General features: G+C 37.1%; 2 protein-coding genes across 2 annotated transcripts in view; one reads left to right on the top strand and one right to left on the bottom strand.

The window, feature by feature from the left end:
- LOC122396466 (octopamine receptor beta-2R-like) overlaps nucleotides 1-15,697 on the bottom strand; it is a 166,867-nt gene that overhangs the window by 77,204 nt on the left and 73,966 nt on the right. The window lies entirely within an intron of this gene.
- LOC122396465 (facilitated trehalose transporter Tret1-like) lies at nucleotides 7,146-12,703 on the top strand. Its single transcript, XM_043394906.1, has 6 exons — nucleotides 7,146-7,218; nucleotides 8,689-8,939; nucleotides 9,035-9,237; nucleotides 9,587-9,785; nucleotides 10,486-10,774; nucleotides 12,306-12,703. Exons 1-6 carry the CDS (start codon nucleotides 7,146-7,148, stop codon nucleotides 12,701-12,703), a joined length of 1,413 nt encoding a protein of 470 aa, XP_043250841.1.

The following is a 15,697-nucleotide window of genomic DNA, read 5'->3' as shown; positions in this document are numbered from 1 at the left end:
TTTTTAAAATCGTAGAATTTTGATTTGAGTCTAGATTTATGAAACGTTGAAAATATTTTTTTCTTCGTTCTAGAGCTTGGCACAGCCCTACCGTTACGTTCGAGGATACCAACGTTGAGAAACGCTGCTATTTTATATAATCACGTGTCATATTTGCAGGCAGAAAATATTGCAATCTCGCGACGCTGACAGGATAATTGCATCCTCGCAAGAAAAACGTTGGTGCCGCGCGCGCGTGTCATGTTTATGACAAGAAATTATTGACACTTCTTCGGATAATTATACCATCAAGTTTTTCTCTCCTTTGATATCAATATTCGCGGCCGAAGTCAAATTCGAATAAATTTTATCCGACTATGGATAATAATCGATCGCATGGAGCAATGATTCCCAATTGCTCTGTGCAAAAGAAGAACATGTACACCCAATAAAATGCTATAATAACAATATTTAAGAAATTTCAAGACTATTCTAAAGAAATTTCGTCATTCTAAACGAATTTGAAGACTTTAAAAATATCCATTCTCTAAATAGTTAAAAAAAAGAATTAAAGAATTTTTTTCCCAAAAGTCCGTAGGATTTCGAGGGTATGTCTATTCACCAAAAATGATTATAATTGACCCCTGCAACTAAACAAAATTTTTTTAGAACGATTTGAAGTGTTTTAATTTTGTCGAAAATGTATCCACTCATTGAATTTTTTTCTCGAAAATGGTTAGAATTTCGAGGGTATGTCTATTCACCGAAAATGATTATAATTGACCGTCGAACCTAAAAAAAATTTTTTTAAAACAATTTGAAGTATTTTAATTTTGTCGAAAAATGTATCCACTCATTGAATTTTTTTCTCGAAAATGGGTAAGATTTCGGGAGTATGTCTATTCACCGAAAATGATTGTAATTGACCCTCGAACCTAAAAATAATTTTTTTAGAACGATTTGAAATTTTTTTTTTTCGCCGAAAAATTTAGGCACCTACCCCCTGTCGATTTTTCTTAAAAATTCGATGTTCAAATATTCTTGAAATTTCTACATATTCTTCACTAAAATACGCATTGTTTGCATTTTAAAACATTAAAATCCTCCAATCCGTTCGGGAGTTATGATTTTCAGGGGAATCGTAATGTCAGGGTCAGACACTGTATTTTCGGTAATTTTTTTCTCGAAAGTGCGTAGGAATTCGGGGGTATGTCTATTGACAAGAAATGATTGCAATTGACTCCTGCAACCGAAAATAATTTTTTCAGAATGATTTGACTAATTTTTTAATTTCAGATTGTTCCACGAAAGTCCATAAGATGTCAGGTCTACTTGTATAGCTCGTCTGTGGTACGACGATCCATCCTGTGTAAACACGGAGGAAATCCATCGCATCCCTCCGTTTGATCAATATTATCGATCAGAAGGATGATATTAACGTGTCCCGCCGGAGGGCCGATGAAAAATTCATTTTTGACGTTATACCAGCTACCGACGACATGGCGGATTAATGAACGTTATATAATAAAAGAGCTTTTGACGTTTTGTAATCTACGTGAGCGTAATAACTGGCTTTGATCAACAGTGCTGACACCTCCTACGAAGGGGTTAACGAGCAAACCATGTCTCTCGTTGATTATTCTTCAGAGGTTTTAATGAATTTTTATGAATATCCTTTGAGTAATCTTCGCACGATGTGACGTTCTTCTCGTTGGGGTTTGCTTTCACAATGGACGCTTGAAAAATGTGAAAGGAATCCGTGTTTGACTCTGACAAATTGAAAGCACTCGCTTTATCGGGGCACCCCCCTCTGTTTGCTTTTTACATAGCTTTTATTACACGGTTCGCTGAAAATTATTCTTGAGACTTTTAATACTTGGGCGATTCTCAACACTCCGTCAAAATTGTTTTTAAATGCCTTGGATCTTTAAAAAATTATGATTTTAGACTCTAGTTGAGTCACAAATTATAGTAGAAGAACTTAACAGTCTCTTGAGTTCTACTATAACTGAGATATGACTCAATTTTAATAGTTGCACCTGGACTATATTCTGTCTTCTCAATACTAATCATCATATTCCATAGAAATCTTGTCCAACAGAGACGTAGCACATAAGCAGAGTTGCACAATAATTGGAAAACACTTGATCAGTCTGTTAAGTTCTACTATAACTGACTCGTGACTCAACTTCAATAGTTGCACCTGGACTATACTCTTTCTTCTCAATACTAATCATCATATTCCATAGAAATCTTGTCCAACGGAGACGTAGCACATAAGCAGAGTTGCCCAATAATTGGAAAACACTTGATCAGTCTGTTAAGTTCTACTATAACTGACTTCTAACTCAACTTCAATAGTTGCACCTGGACTATACTCTTTCTTCTCAATACTAATCATCATATTCCATAGAAATCTTGTCCAACAGAGACGTAGCACATAAGCAGAGTTGCCCAATAATTGGAAAACACTTGATCAGTCTGTTAAGTTCTACTATAACTGACTTATGACTCAATTTGAATAGTTGCAACTTAACTTGTGACTTGATTTAACTATCCTGTCACGTGATTTCAATGACTGTCTCTCTACCTTGCCCCGTGTGGTGTCCTTTCATTTTATTACCCAGTAAAGGCAAAGAGGCACAATAGATGTCAATGTTTTATCTTTATTGCCCGCATCATTTGTCAGCAGAGCAAATATCATCGATGTTGATAAAGGATATCCGTCAACCTACACTGCCCGACACGCGATTCGCCACTATAACGACGCATTTGCGAGGGACAGCTGTCATCGACTCGTACTCGTCGGCGAAACTATACCATGGACAAACCGCGAAACGACCATCCACGATGTGACCGTTCATTATACTGCCCCAGTTATATTTTGCTGGTTTTAAGGGCGACTATAGACTCACTGATTGGCAAACTGTTCGCCATTCATCGCCAATTATAATATTCGTCGGTTTTGCACAACGGGACTACGTTCTATTCAAAATCGAAACGATTCTAATTAAAAAATTTGATCTTTGTACTATCGGTAGTTTGGTGTGGCTTTCCCCTAAAAAATGAGTCCAAACACGACCACATTTGGACCCCATCATTTCGAAAAAAAACAGGACCGAAATTTCAAAAAAATTTTTTAAATTTCTATACGAATAAAATTTGTAATTATTCAAATAAAAGAAAGGAAATAGAGTTTTTGAAAATATGCATGTTTTTAATCGTAGTTGAGCCTATATTTTTGGTCGTTAGTGATTTTCGTGTTCGCTTTAAAATAGCAGCCCTTTATATACGAGAAATTGTTTCGTTTGCATCAAAGTCTCTGCACGAGGCAACCTGTACCGATAATATGTTGAGCTCGAACGATCATGGAGCGCCAGGACGCCATGGAACGCCAATAAAGTCCCTAAATGCATGCATGAACCATAAATTCGACTTGCCTGCGGGGACGAGGAATATCGGGAAGTCTGTCGTGAATATTAATTTATTGATCCCCTTTACTTTCAGCTTGAACAGTCGTCAACATTCAACGAAACGCGAACACGTTCCATATTTCGGACGCTTTGCAATTAAAGTTTATAAAATTCACAAAAACACCAAACCTGTAATGGACTTTTTTTGTCGAGTATGTAGGGCGAAAAATAATTGTAAATTTTTAATGGAAGTTTGGGAGCGTACCTTCGTTATTTCGCTTCTCATATTTTTTAATAATTATGATGCTTCGCAATGTGCATTAAAATCTTATAAAATATTTTTAAACATGTCTATATCTCTTTGTAAAACCTGACTGAAGCTGTACGTTTTTAATGGACAATTTAAAACATTTCATTATTTCTTCGTATTTTAGTTTCTTGAAATTTTATAATAGAGACTCGAACCAAATTGTTTGTTATATTTGTTAAGAATAAGGAAATGTAAATTTGTGGGTAATAAATAAAGGGAATCACACGTAATAAAGAGTTATTTTTGGATCAGGTGTCGCGTGATCGTATGGCAGCGCGATGCAAGCAGAGATTTACTGGCATCCGGTTCAAGATTGCCTTCTTGCATCGAGAATCTTGAAGTGGCATTGATGCGAAAATTGGTTGCGTCGTCACGGCTTTATTTGATGGATCGGTGCTGGAGGAAGATGAAACGGAGAAGCTTAAAAGCTTCTGACCCAAAGCAAACGAGCTACGCGCTTGCATCCATCCAGCATCAAAATCTGTTCTTGACTCGAGACGCGGGAATTTCAGCGAACTACAAACTGCACTGAAACAGAATTCGCTTCAAACGAACTCTTGTCAATTTTCTATTATCAGAGTTCAAATTTTTGCATACGCGAAGCCCAACTGCGAAAATTTTCAGTTCTACAAGTTCATTTAAACTCAAAGAACAGGACATCTTTTGATCATATTAAATTCATTTGATATTAACGAATAAAAGTCTCGAATCACAAGTTCACTTTCATATTAAAGGCCAAGAATTTAAGTGTTTAAGAAGCAAATTAAATCCATTTTAATCCTCCCCAAATGTCAATGATTAATAGTCGATTTGGAAAGAATCCCTGGTGAAAATCTGAAAGACGATCGATCAAAGTCTGCTTTGATGGATCCATATTGAGAGATGCTTGACATTTTTATTGATAATCTAAAAATCTATTGCAAATTCCAACAGGATTTTTTGTTGTTGAAAGTATTCAATTTTGCTTTGTACTTTATCTCCATATTTCGAAACGTTTTAAAAATATGTTTCGTCCCAATTTCACGGGACACCCTATACATTACTATGCATGTCGCTTCGTACAAGAGAAACCATTATCTTTAACAAGTTACTCTCTATGATACACAGTAGTACATTGATTACGCTCAATTGATTAATGCTGTTAACAGTTCTATTTTATAATTGTTTTCACTGTAACTACTTTCTCATTTATATTTTATAATTATTTTAATGGATTTACTGTCTTAACATGTACGAAAAATATTTAACTATTTCTTGGTAATTGGTACTCAAGTATTCAAGTATTCAAGTATTCGAATACTTGAGTTTCACTATATTCGAGTAGTATTCGAATTCTATTCCAATATTTAATTCTGTATTCGAATACTTGAATATAGAAAAGATTTGACAGGCAGTATCAGCCATAATTTAGACATGGCTGATACTGCTTAGATCAAAGCATGGACAGCGATTTTCATCTGTCTGTACAGTAATCACAATTGATACCAAGGTAGGATAGCACTCTGACGATATAATTGGCCATCCTGATGGCCAATATAATCCTCTTGCAGCCAGCGTGCCAATCCTTGGAGCATCTAGGACTTGATGGGTTCTGGTTAAGAGCACAGCTATGATAAATGGAGCATAATCAAGGTTTTGAATTTAGTGTCGCGCGACCCACTTAATTGCTTGTAAACTATAGGCCCGTGCATGGAAACACAGCAAGGTATAATCGGTTATCCAATTACTCGACAAGCTGATGTTTCCTGTTGCGTGAACGTTCCCATGCAGACGAAGAAACAAGTTGAACTCGGTAAGATAATTTCCTCTCCGCGACGTGTTACGTGCCTGAGAACGACGCAAACTTCGCCCACCGCCGTCAACCTTCCATTAATCGATGCATTATTTATTTGCAACCTGTCTAACGACGCCATCAATTATAGTTTAATATTTGAGAACTTCGAATTTAGCCGCCATCTTGATCACACGGCGCGTAAACTCGATATTCTCAAATATTAAACTGGGATTAATGGCGGCGTTAGACGGTACGCAAATTCTAAATGTTTACTGTCTATTCGATATTAAAACACGATTCACTCGTGAATATTTATTCAGAATTTTAACAATTGTTCCTGTATTATAACATTCTCGTCAAACATAACTCTTTATATATTTGAAAAAGATTCATAAAGCTTTGTGTAATACACTCCACAATATTCTATGTCAGTTAATAAATGTGTTTTTTTTTTTTTTACATACGCTCTCTTAATTAGTACTTTCATAACAAGCAATATTTACATTCGTAAGTAAAATTGAAAAAGCGTATGTTTCAACAGAGACGTGGAAATATAATTTTAAAAAAGGCAAAGATAATATTTTATTGCGCAAGGGAATTAGTCTTGAGCTATTTTCACTCGGTTCGCACATCGCCTCGGTTTAATTAATAATTTTACGTACTGATCGAAAGTTACAGAATATCGATTACGAATAACATATTTTCCGCTGCGATTGTGAGAGCGCGGCCTGGCGATGCAAAGTGGAATATTTATTAATTGTGAAGCGAAATTTAACGTCGGAATAAATTTTAATGAACCTCGCGTACTCACATGACCGCGATCAATTCCGAAATAAATAGAACGAATTTTACCGGCGCTTGTAAACGCAGTTAATTTTAATGCAATTTTATAATAAACTCTGTGATCACTGCGAACTCTGCCGGCAACATTAAAATGCTTTTATTGTCGTGCCAGGAAACAATTGCCTAAATAAAATTATTTACCAAGTTACATGTCGCGGATTTAATTAAAAACACGTGGAATTCATTTTATAAAATATTTGAACGACGTAAAACAATTACTGGAAAATAACGTTTCGAAGCAACAAAAAAAAGTGTTCGGTACTCTATAGTAATAGTGTTAAAAATCTAGCTCGAAAGAGAGCTTTTAAAAGGCTCAGGAAATAAGTAGAATACAGATGCAGTGTAATGTGACTGTTGGAAATAAATAATATTCGCAGTTGAGTTGGATTACTTATTGAATTAGTTACATTCGAATAATTCATTACTTTAGTTATTCGAATACTAGTTCGAATACTTGACTATTTGATTAAAGTATTCAAATACTTGCATGTTCGAATGCTATTCGAATATTCGAATACTTGCATGTTCAAATACTATTCGAATATTCTTTGAGTTTAATAATTTAAGAAACTAAGAGAAACCTCCTCGAAGAACTTTTTGTAATTGACTGTATGCCTAATAAAGTTCCCCGTCAAAACGCATAATGGCGTTTTGTTTTGCAAAACAAACGGCGACTACGATCGACTTTACGAGATTCGAAGTCGATATTGCCACATCGAGATCGGGTCTGGTTCAGTTGCAGTTCGATTCCATCGCGTCCACTGATTTTTCATCGTCACGGGGCCAAAATTATTTAAAGGTATCTTAGCATGAGCGACAATAAACAATGACGTCGAGATCGACCAACGACAATGTGGTCGAGATACGAAGATTGAATCAATATTTCGGAGCTGTCATAGGTGAGCTAACCTCTTGCAAACGTAAATTTTATTAATTATAGTACTCGTTCACCGAATCCCACGTTTATTAAATCGAAATTATCACGAGTTATATCATCTGATTTTTTTCTGTAAATTATTTAATATCTTCTTGAACAATTCACTGACACTGGCGAGAATAAATTTTAATTTCTGTACCATTTAAAATAATATTTTTCTAATTTTCTAGACAGTCGGTTGGGATGCCTAAATTCGTGTTAATATATATTTTGATATACCTTGTTTGTTTACTTCTTGTGATTTTGTTTCTCTGTTTGTTATATTTCAAATTAAACGAAGAAATGAATTCTGTACCAATGCGTCTCTAAATTAACAGGAGTCAGTCACAAGATAGAAGGTACAATTTTATCTTCGAAAAGTTAAAAGACTCAGCTTTCTACTTCCATACTTTCTACTTCTTTTTAGTATCAACACTTTCGTTGCTGTTCCTCGAGAAGATTTCTTCACCCGAAGTTTTTATATTGTTCGCTACTTTTTCTACAAAAAGTCTTTCGATATTTTTATTGCATTTGTTTCCATACTTTTATTGCAATCTTCTGAATCGTGAAAGTTTTAATGAGGGCAAATTAAGAACGTAACCAAGCAATTAATAAACCAATCATTAGCAGAATAAAGGAGATGCAGCTCAAGGCAGTGGAAAAAGGATAGGAAGTAGGGCTAGGACTGTTCAAAAACTATAAATTCAAATATTTTACTCGAATATTGGAATAATCCTTAAATATTAGAGTAAACGAATATTGCAATTCGAATATCGCTCTATACGAGTATCATTCGTATACTCATGGTATTCGAATGGTCATTCAAGTATTCAAATACTAATCGAATTGTCAAGTACTTGAATGTTCGAATTTTTAAATAATCAAGAATTCGACTGGTATTCGAATACTCAAATATTCAAATACCAATCGAATAGTCAAGTATTCTGATATTCAAATGGTCAAGTATTCGACTGGTATTCGAATGATTAAATACCAATCGAATAGTTATATATTTGAACAATAATTCGGGTATTCAAATGGTCAAGTATTCGACTGGTATTCGAATGATCAAATACCAATCGAATAGTCATGAATTTGAATAATAATTCGAATATTCAAATGGTCAAGTATTAAACTGGTATTCGAATGATGAAATACCAATCGAATAGCCAAGTATTTGAATAATAATTCGGGTATTCAAATGGTCAAGTATTCGACTGATATTCGAACGATCAAATACCAATCGAATAGTCATGAATTTGAATAATAATTCGGGTATTCAAATGGTCAAGTATTCGACTGGTATTCGAACGATCAAATACTCAAATACTCTCGAAATATAACCACCGGTGATTTAAATGCTCAAATGAAGAGAAATTGTAATATTTCAAAGAAAAATGATGTCCTAGCCCTAACGAGAGTCTAATGGTCGTCTTTGTTGGTGAAATTTCAGCGTCTCTCGGCGGTTTCGCGCTCGGTGTCTCGCTCGGTTGGAATTCCAGCGCCGGTGAGACGATGAGGAACCACATGGACGCGACTGGCACTGAAATTGGACTGGTCGGTGGCATCCTGAACGCTGGGGCTTGTTTGGGAGCGATCCTGGTACCGTTCCTTGTCGGACGAGTCGGTAGACCGACGATCATGTCCGCGACGATGCCTATCTACGCTCTTGGATGGATTCTCATTTGCGTCTCGGGCATGAAAGTATGCGAAATCCGAAATTCACGCCGGACGAAATGCTTTCGTTCTAATTGGTCGTACGCGGGATAAAACTCGTTTTTTTTCGTTTCGAATTTCAGACCGTCTATCTCATAATTGGGCGAATATTGTGCGGCGTGTGCGGCGGGATGTTTTGCATTCTGACGCCGTGTTACGTGGCCGAGATCGCGGACAAAAGAATCCGCGGACGTCTGCTCGCGTTTTTCCAAATTTTCCTCAACTGTGGCGTCATGTACGCGTTCGTCGTCGCCCACGCGATCGGCAAACAGGAGACCGTGTGGAGGTACGGCGCAAATTAAATTCTATGAGCAGATCGACGCCGCTGAAAGCAGAGTTTCGACCGGAAACCGAATGGAAGCGGCTTTCAAATCCCGTCGATTCATTTTCAACTATTCGCGAGCCTATTGGGCGGATTCTCTCCCTGTTGATCCTTTTAGAAGTCACTGCGACCGTGTTGTTATTTCACCGAATCGGTTTCACTTTAATTTCAAGCTCGGTTTATTATTTGCCCTGGGATAGTTACAATTTTCATTCGATATTTTTCGTCAGACCTTTTGCAACTCTTGTTGCCAAGGGTTAAATGCACCTTGAATTCACCAGCGAATTGTATAAATCAATTCCTCCTCGCGAAGGTACGGCTCAATTTGTGGGATCGCGTGCTTCTTGATCGTACCAACGAAATCGCTACCAGAAAGTCCCCTCTACTATTTGTCGAAGAACGATCAGATCAATGCAGAAAAGTCCTTGAGATGGTGTCGCGGCGATAGTTACAATATCCAGGACGAGATCGACGAAATGAAACGGTTGATTCTCATGACTCGATCGAAAAAGGTAAACACTGTCATTTGTTTCGTCCATGAATATGTCCTTTGGAAATACGACTTTGTAAAATATGTTACCAAATACATTTAACATTTTATGTGCCAAGTAAAAGACTGGAGAAAAAGACCAGAGAGTGTAAAACCGGTTCGACTAGAATTGTATCCCCCGAACTATTTAAATGAAGCTCCGGCAGAGTTAAAAATCCAATAACGGAGAAATAAAAGTGAAAAAATTAACTTGGATTAAAGTTGTTCGATGCAACTAAAACGCGTTTAAATTATTCCCGATTTTACTGTGTTCGTGCCTTAATTAATTAAATAAAATTTAGTGTTGCTAGAAGTTAAATAGGGAAGGTTGGAACTTGAAAGGTATCACGATCTGTGTGAGTAAATGTTCACTCAAACTCGTTTAAACTGTGTCAAACCTTCCATATTTGCTCTATAGAGTGCCAAATAAATAGAAATTAGTAATAAAACTAATATACACATAATAAGTAAACAATATTCACGACTCAAGTACAGTCAAACTCTTTCAAACTTCGTCAAACTTGGTAGAAATGCATTTAATGATCACCGAACTCAAAAATCTGAGTTTCAAAATCAAAAAGTGCCTAAAATGGACTCAAACTTCCTGTCAAACTAGATCAAACCTCGAGGTAGTCTAACGCTCCATGAATTTTTCGAGTTGTATGCCGGTTTTTTAATTTCAGCTGAGTTTAAAGATGCTAACGAATCGTCGAGTTCTTCGATCCCTGGTGACCTGTTTCGGTGTGACCCTGGGCCAGCAATTTAGCGGTGTCAATATGATGATCTTCTACGCTTTGACGCTCTTCAACATCATTGGTTCTGGTGAACTGACCGGAAGCGAGCAGACGTTGGTCGTCGGCGCCGTTCAAATATTGGCGTCCCTCTTGGCGGCGTTTCTCGTCGACGTACTCGGTCGTCGAGTTCTGCTGACAATATCCACTCTGCTCATGGGATTGTTTCTGATACTGTTAGGTAAATAGTTTTACATCCCTTCATTGATCACATGTAATCAATATCACTCACGACGCTTTGCCATTTAATTATTAAAAGTAATCTCGACCTTTGACTCCATCCACGATCATTATACTGCCTCAATTACACTTTGCTGGTTTTAAGGACTATAGACTCACTGATTGGCAAACTGTTCGCCATCCATCGCCAATTATAATATTCGTCGATTTTACACAACGGGACAACTGAGTTTAGTATCGATAATTAAATGTCCTTCTAATTAAAAAATTTGATCTTTTGTATTTCTCTTTATATCTTTATCAAGGTACTATCAGTAATTTGGCGTGACTTTTCCCTCAAAAATGAGTCCAAACACGACTCATTTCTAAAAAAAAACAGAACCAAAATTTCAACAAAAATTTCAACAAAAATTTTTTAATTTCTCGTACGAATAAAATTGCTGCTATTGGGTTGCAACAAATGTCTATACTTGGATGTTGTTTATAAATAATATGGAATAAATTTAGGCACTCAGAAATATACTTGCTTAAAAAGAATCAATTATCAATCCTTCTACTATATTATTCTATGACTACTGCTCGCTTTGACTAAATTAATTACTAATAATTATTCGTAATTTCCTTGAAATGAATGTTTCGTTACGAGATCCAAAAATGGATATCAGTGTACGAACGGTTGATATACTCTAATAGCAATCAATTTCGTCTGTTAATTACAGCTCATTACGTTATATCAAAAATTTCAATAATTTCATTCCGCGACCGTTCTCAGTTTAATTTGTAAATTACGTTTAAATGTTTTCGTTAATTTATGGCCGACAAAATTACTCGGGGGATAAAAAATTGACTCGTTCGTTGGACACAGCTCCTAATCCAGACGTAATTCAGACCTGGCATCGATCCAGCTTAAAATACGAGCTCTTCCGCAATACTTCCGGCTCATGCTACGTAACGCGTATCGAGACGTCAAAACAGACCGTGTATCAATCAATAAATCGAACGCTTATTGGAAACTCGAAATGGAAGATGAATTTCAATTTCAAGGCTGAACGTAACACTTGTGGCGTTCCACGTTGTTCCTCCCCAAACGTCGAACTGTTAAATAATTTTACTCTATATATTATATCGTATCATTTCCAAACAAATTATAAATCTAGAATCCAGTTGTCCAAGTCTCAGTATATGATATTCGACTCTTCGAAGATTATAAACATAAATCTTAATATATGAAGGTTGACCAAACTTAAATCTTCCTCAACAGATTATAAATATCAATCCCAATATGAGGATCTATAGTAGTATGTAAGAGTCGACATGTATGTGAAGATTGTCCAAGTCCACAATTTCTCAATAAGTTATAAACTTGACAGGATATAAACTCAAGATCCTATTCCATATTAGGGATGTCCAAGTCCTCATTTTGAGGATGTACTAATGTCCAAGTCTTCACATCATTGACAAGTTATAGACTTAAGGCCCAGCGTATCGCTATAGCGTACACCATAACAGCAACAGTTCTGACCCACTTTCAGGCTGGTTCTTCAGTTTACGAGACACGGATCCGGAGTACGACGACATCTATTTCTGGATGTCACCAACCTGGGTCACCCTCTTCTTCGCTGCGTTCAATCTTGGCTTGGGTCCCATCTCCTGGTCCCTTCTGGGCGATGTGCTTCCGTTAGAAGTTAAGGTTTCCGCGGGAGCTGTCGCGGTGGCGTTGGGTTGGCTGGTCGCGTTGATGTCCACCTTGACATTCGAAGAAATGATCATTTCCCTTGGCAGCACGAAGGCCATGTGGCTCACCGCTGGCATCTGCTGGCTCGTGTCTCTATTCTGCGCCATAGTTGCAAAGGACACCGGCGGGAAGAGCCTAACCGAGATCCAGGAGGACTTTGGCATCGAATTTAACAGGGACATTGAAGAGACTTGATGTCTACTTGTGGATTCAATGAATAATTGAGCTTTCCATCGACGGGACTTGGTTTCTGCCGCCTTGGTTCCGGAGGAGGCTTACTTCCACATCCACGGTATCGATCGGTTGAACAATTTGGGAGATAAAAATTCCATTCCCCCGCTAATACAGTTTCAAAGGCTCCGAGTACGTATCGAGCTTTGTACCGGTGAGCAATAATTAATTTATAATAATAGTAATTGATGTATTTATGTAATAAACTGTTTCCTAGAAAGCTGGGTGCCTAGTATGGCATAATCGATCGGTGTTCTATGTGGTTTATGAACAATATTGGCTTTTGAGTTTAACGTTTAACATTTGACCATAAATTCCAACTGAATATTTATATAATTGTTTTCTTTTCTACTCCTTTTTGGGGGGGAAATCCTCTTGCAAAAAGTTCCCAAAAATGACTTCATTTTGGTGGAATTGAGCTTATTTGAGTTTATTTTTCTCACGTTAGAGTTACCCTTTTGATATTTCTAAAACTGTTGTTAGACTGTCCTACGGTAATATCGAACAATGGGTGTTAATTTTTAGTTTTCCTTGGTTCGCTATAAATCGTAAACCGTGCAAATAGACGGGGCTGCATATCGTTGTTTCGTACGGTATTCACTCGTAAACCGTCCAAGCAAATATTTGTTTGTTTATTTCGAATTGAAACGCGCGCATTGTCGGATTTGGCTCTCGAGTTCACTCGATACGTTTTATTTTCACTTATATCCGCGTTTCGCGATAAAACGCGAACGGGACTGAAATTCGAACAATTGTAATTATTGTAACATTGCTGCAGCGACGATAATACACGGGAATATTAAACTAATCCATTGCGCGACGACAATAATAAATAACGAAATCGGAACAACTGATCCACATTTTATCGTGAAATATATATACAAGTTGCCCGTGCACCGTGCATTCTATAAATCCATAATATTCCTCGTTCGTCAGAGATTTTCATCGGCACTCTGACAAAACACACGTCTGCAATATTGATTTTTCATCGAAAATGCGAGCTAACTACTGCTTCAAAATTTAAAAAAAAAACTGAGAATTTTGAAAAATTTGAAACACACGTGTACTCAAAAATGGTCTGACTATGGTCGTGTTGGTACTCGTTTTTATCGGGGAAACCTCGCCAATCGTTTGGCGATAGTTTTGTTACGATATACTGCAAAATACAATTGTTTAAACATTATCATAATAAATTATCAAAATTTGATTCTTGCCCTTCTTGTATAGAGATACGAAAATGTACGATTTTAATAATATACACACTTGAGGATGTGCATTATTTTTTATTGTTATATCCATGTTTAAATGTTTAAAATGAGAGGGAAGACGTTTTTCAGGATCATCGACGCGAGTCCTGGTATTCGAAATCCTTGATCGCGAGTTCGTCTCGATACATGGTCTCAATGAGTTAACGAGAATGCCTCCCGGTCTCGATACGAAACGCAAACGCGTGCATTCACTGGCTTCCCGCCAAAAAATACCGCGAAGATTCGCAGACGCATTTTGTTCCGAGCTTGATATATCACGAACAGATGCACCGACGCTTCGTCCAACCTTTTGACTAAAATAACACAACGAAGGCGATCGGCTGAATCGAGGAACGATTTCATTAAGGACCACGTTTATATTTACCCCGCAGAATATAAAGTGAACAGTAAAAATATTCAACGCTTCTCGAAATTACAGAAAATAAAAGTGCAAAAAAGTGTCGTCAAAAATTTGATAATCTTTGGAAGTAAACTTTTGTAAATAAATTTCGACCATCTCTGAACTTAATTTTACTATCAAAATTGAACAAGAAAATAAATTAAGCGTTCAAGCGAATATAAAGTTTTGCAAATAAAATATTTTGAATTTTGGACTGTCAAACGGAAATAGAAAAATATTTCCCTCGAATTTAGCTTCGTCCAAAAAATAAGAACAAAAGAAAACGATGGATCGTTGGACCCTGAACTCCGACGCAGTAATTATAACTGCAATCGTTGAGCTAAATATTGTTTTGCTATTCGAATCGAAATTTGCATGCGAACGCGCGCGCGCGCCATGAATTTCAATACCTGCCAATGCGCGTCTCTGTATTTCAACGGATCCTGTACATCTCGTTCGTCCCGTATTCACGATTTCAAACACGTTTATTAACAAATCTATCACGAGCAGTCATAAACGTAACGCTTAGCAAATTTAGTAATCACGATCTCATTTACTAAACAAACACGTATTTATGAAAGAGAGTATATCATTGTCTCGTTATAAGTCGTTCTTCGTGACTCATTATAAGTCGCCTCGCCATCTCCTCCACTGTTAGTATGCTAATAATACCTCTTGACATTCGCGCTTAACGCACGAGTCGCAGAGATGCAGTGTTGGTGCACCATGCAGCGACCGCGGCTTAATGAAAGGCTTACACATTATTATTAAGTGGTCCATATGAGAATATAGAACAGTTCCTCCGCCAAAGGCTACTTCCGCATACAGAGCAACCATTACCCGTCCTAATCATACGACGTACCGCTTCTGGAGTCTAATGGCCTTCCCATGGTAACTTTGATCATCAGAATCCTACTTGCTAAAACGCTCGAACGAATTCACCATGTTACCTGTTACTTAACTGCTAATGGCTGCCCAAGAACAGTACTTTTTTGTACCAGTCTGCTTCAGTGGGGGGTCTGTCAGCGACCATTGACAGCCCTCCCACGTGTTCTATGCCTTGTATCTGTGGTACTCGACTAGTAGTACTCCATTGACAACCCTCCCACATGTTCTATGCTTTATATCTGTAGTATTCAAGTAGTAGTACTCAACTAGTGGTGCTTTATATAGTAATAATCAACTAATAGTACTTTATATAGCAGCACTCAGCTAATAGTACTTTATATAGCAGCACTCAACTAGTAGTACTTTATATAGCAGCACTCAACTAGTAGTACTCTATATAGCAGTACTCAACTAGTAGTACTT

This window comes from Colletes gigas, unplaced genomic scaffold (assembly GCF_013123115.1).
Source record: "Colletes gigas isolate AHSC1104 unplaced genomic scaffold, ASM1312311v1 Colletes_gigas_Sc00007, whole genome shotgun sequence".
In the NCBI taxonomy this organism is placed as follows: domain Eukaryota; kingdom Metazoa; phylum Arthropoda; class Insecta; order Hymenoptera; family Colletidae; genus Colletes; species Colletes gigas.
Note: the sequence above shows the minus strand (reverse complement) of the source record. Positions and strands in the feature narration are given on the sequence as shown.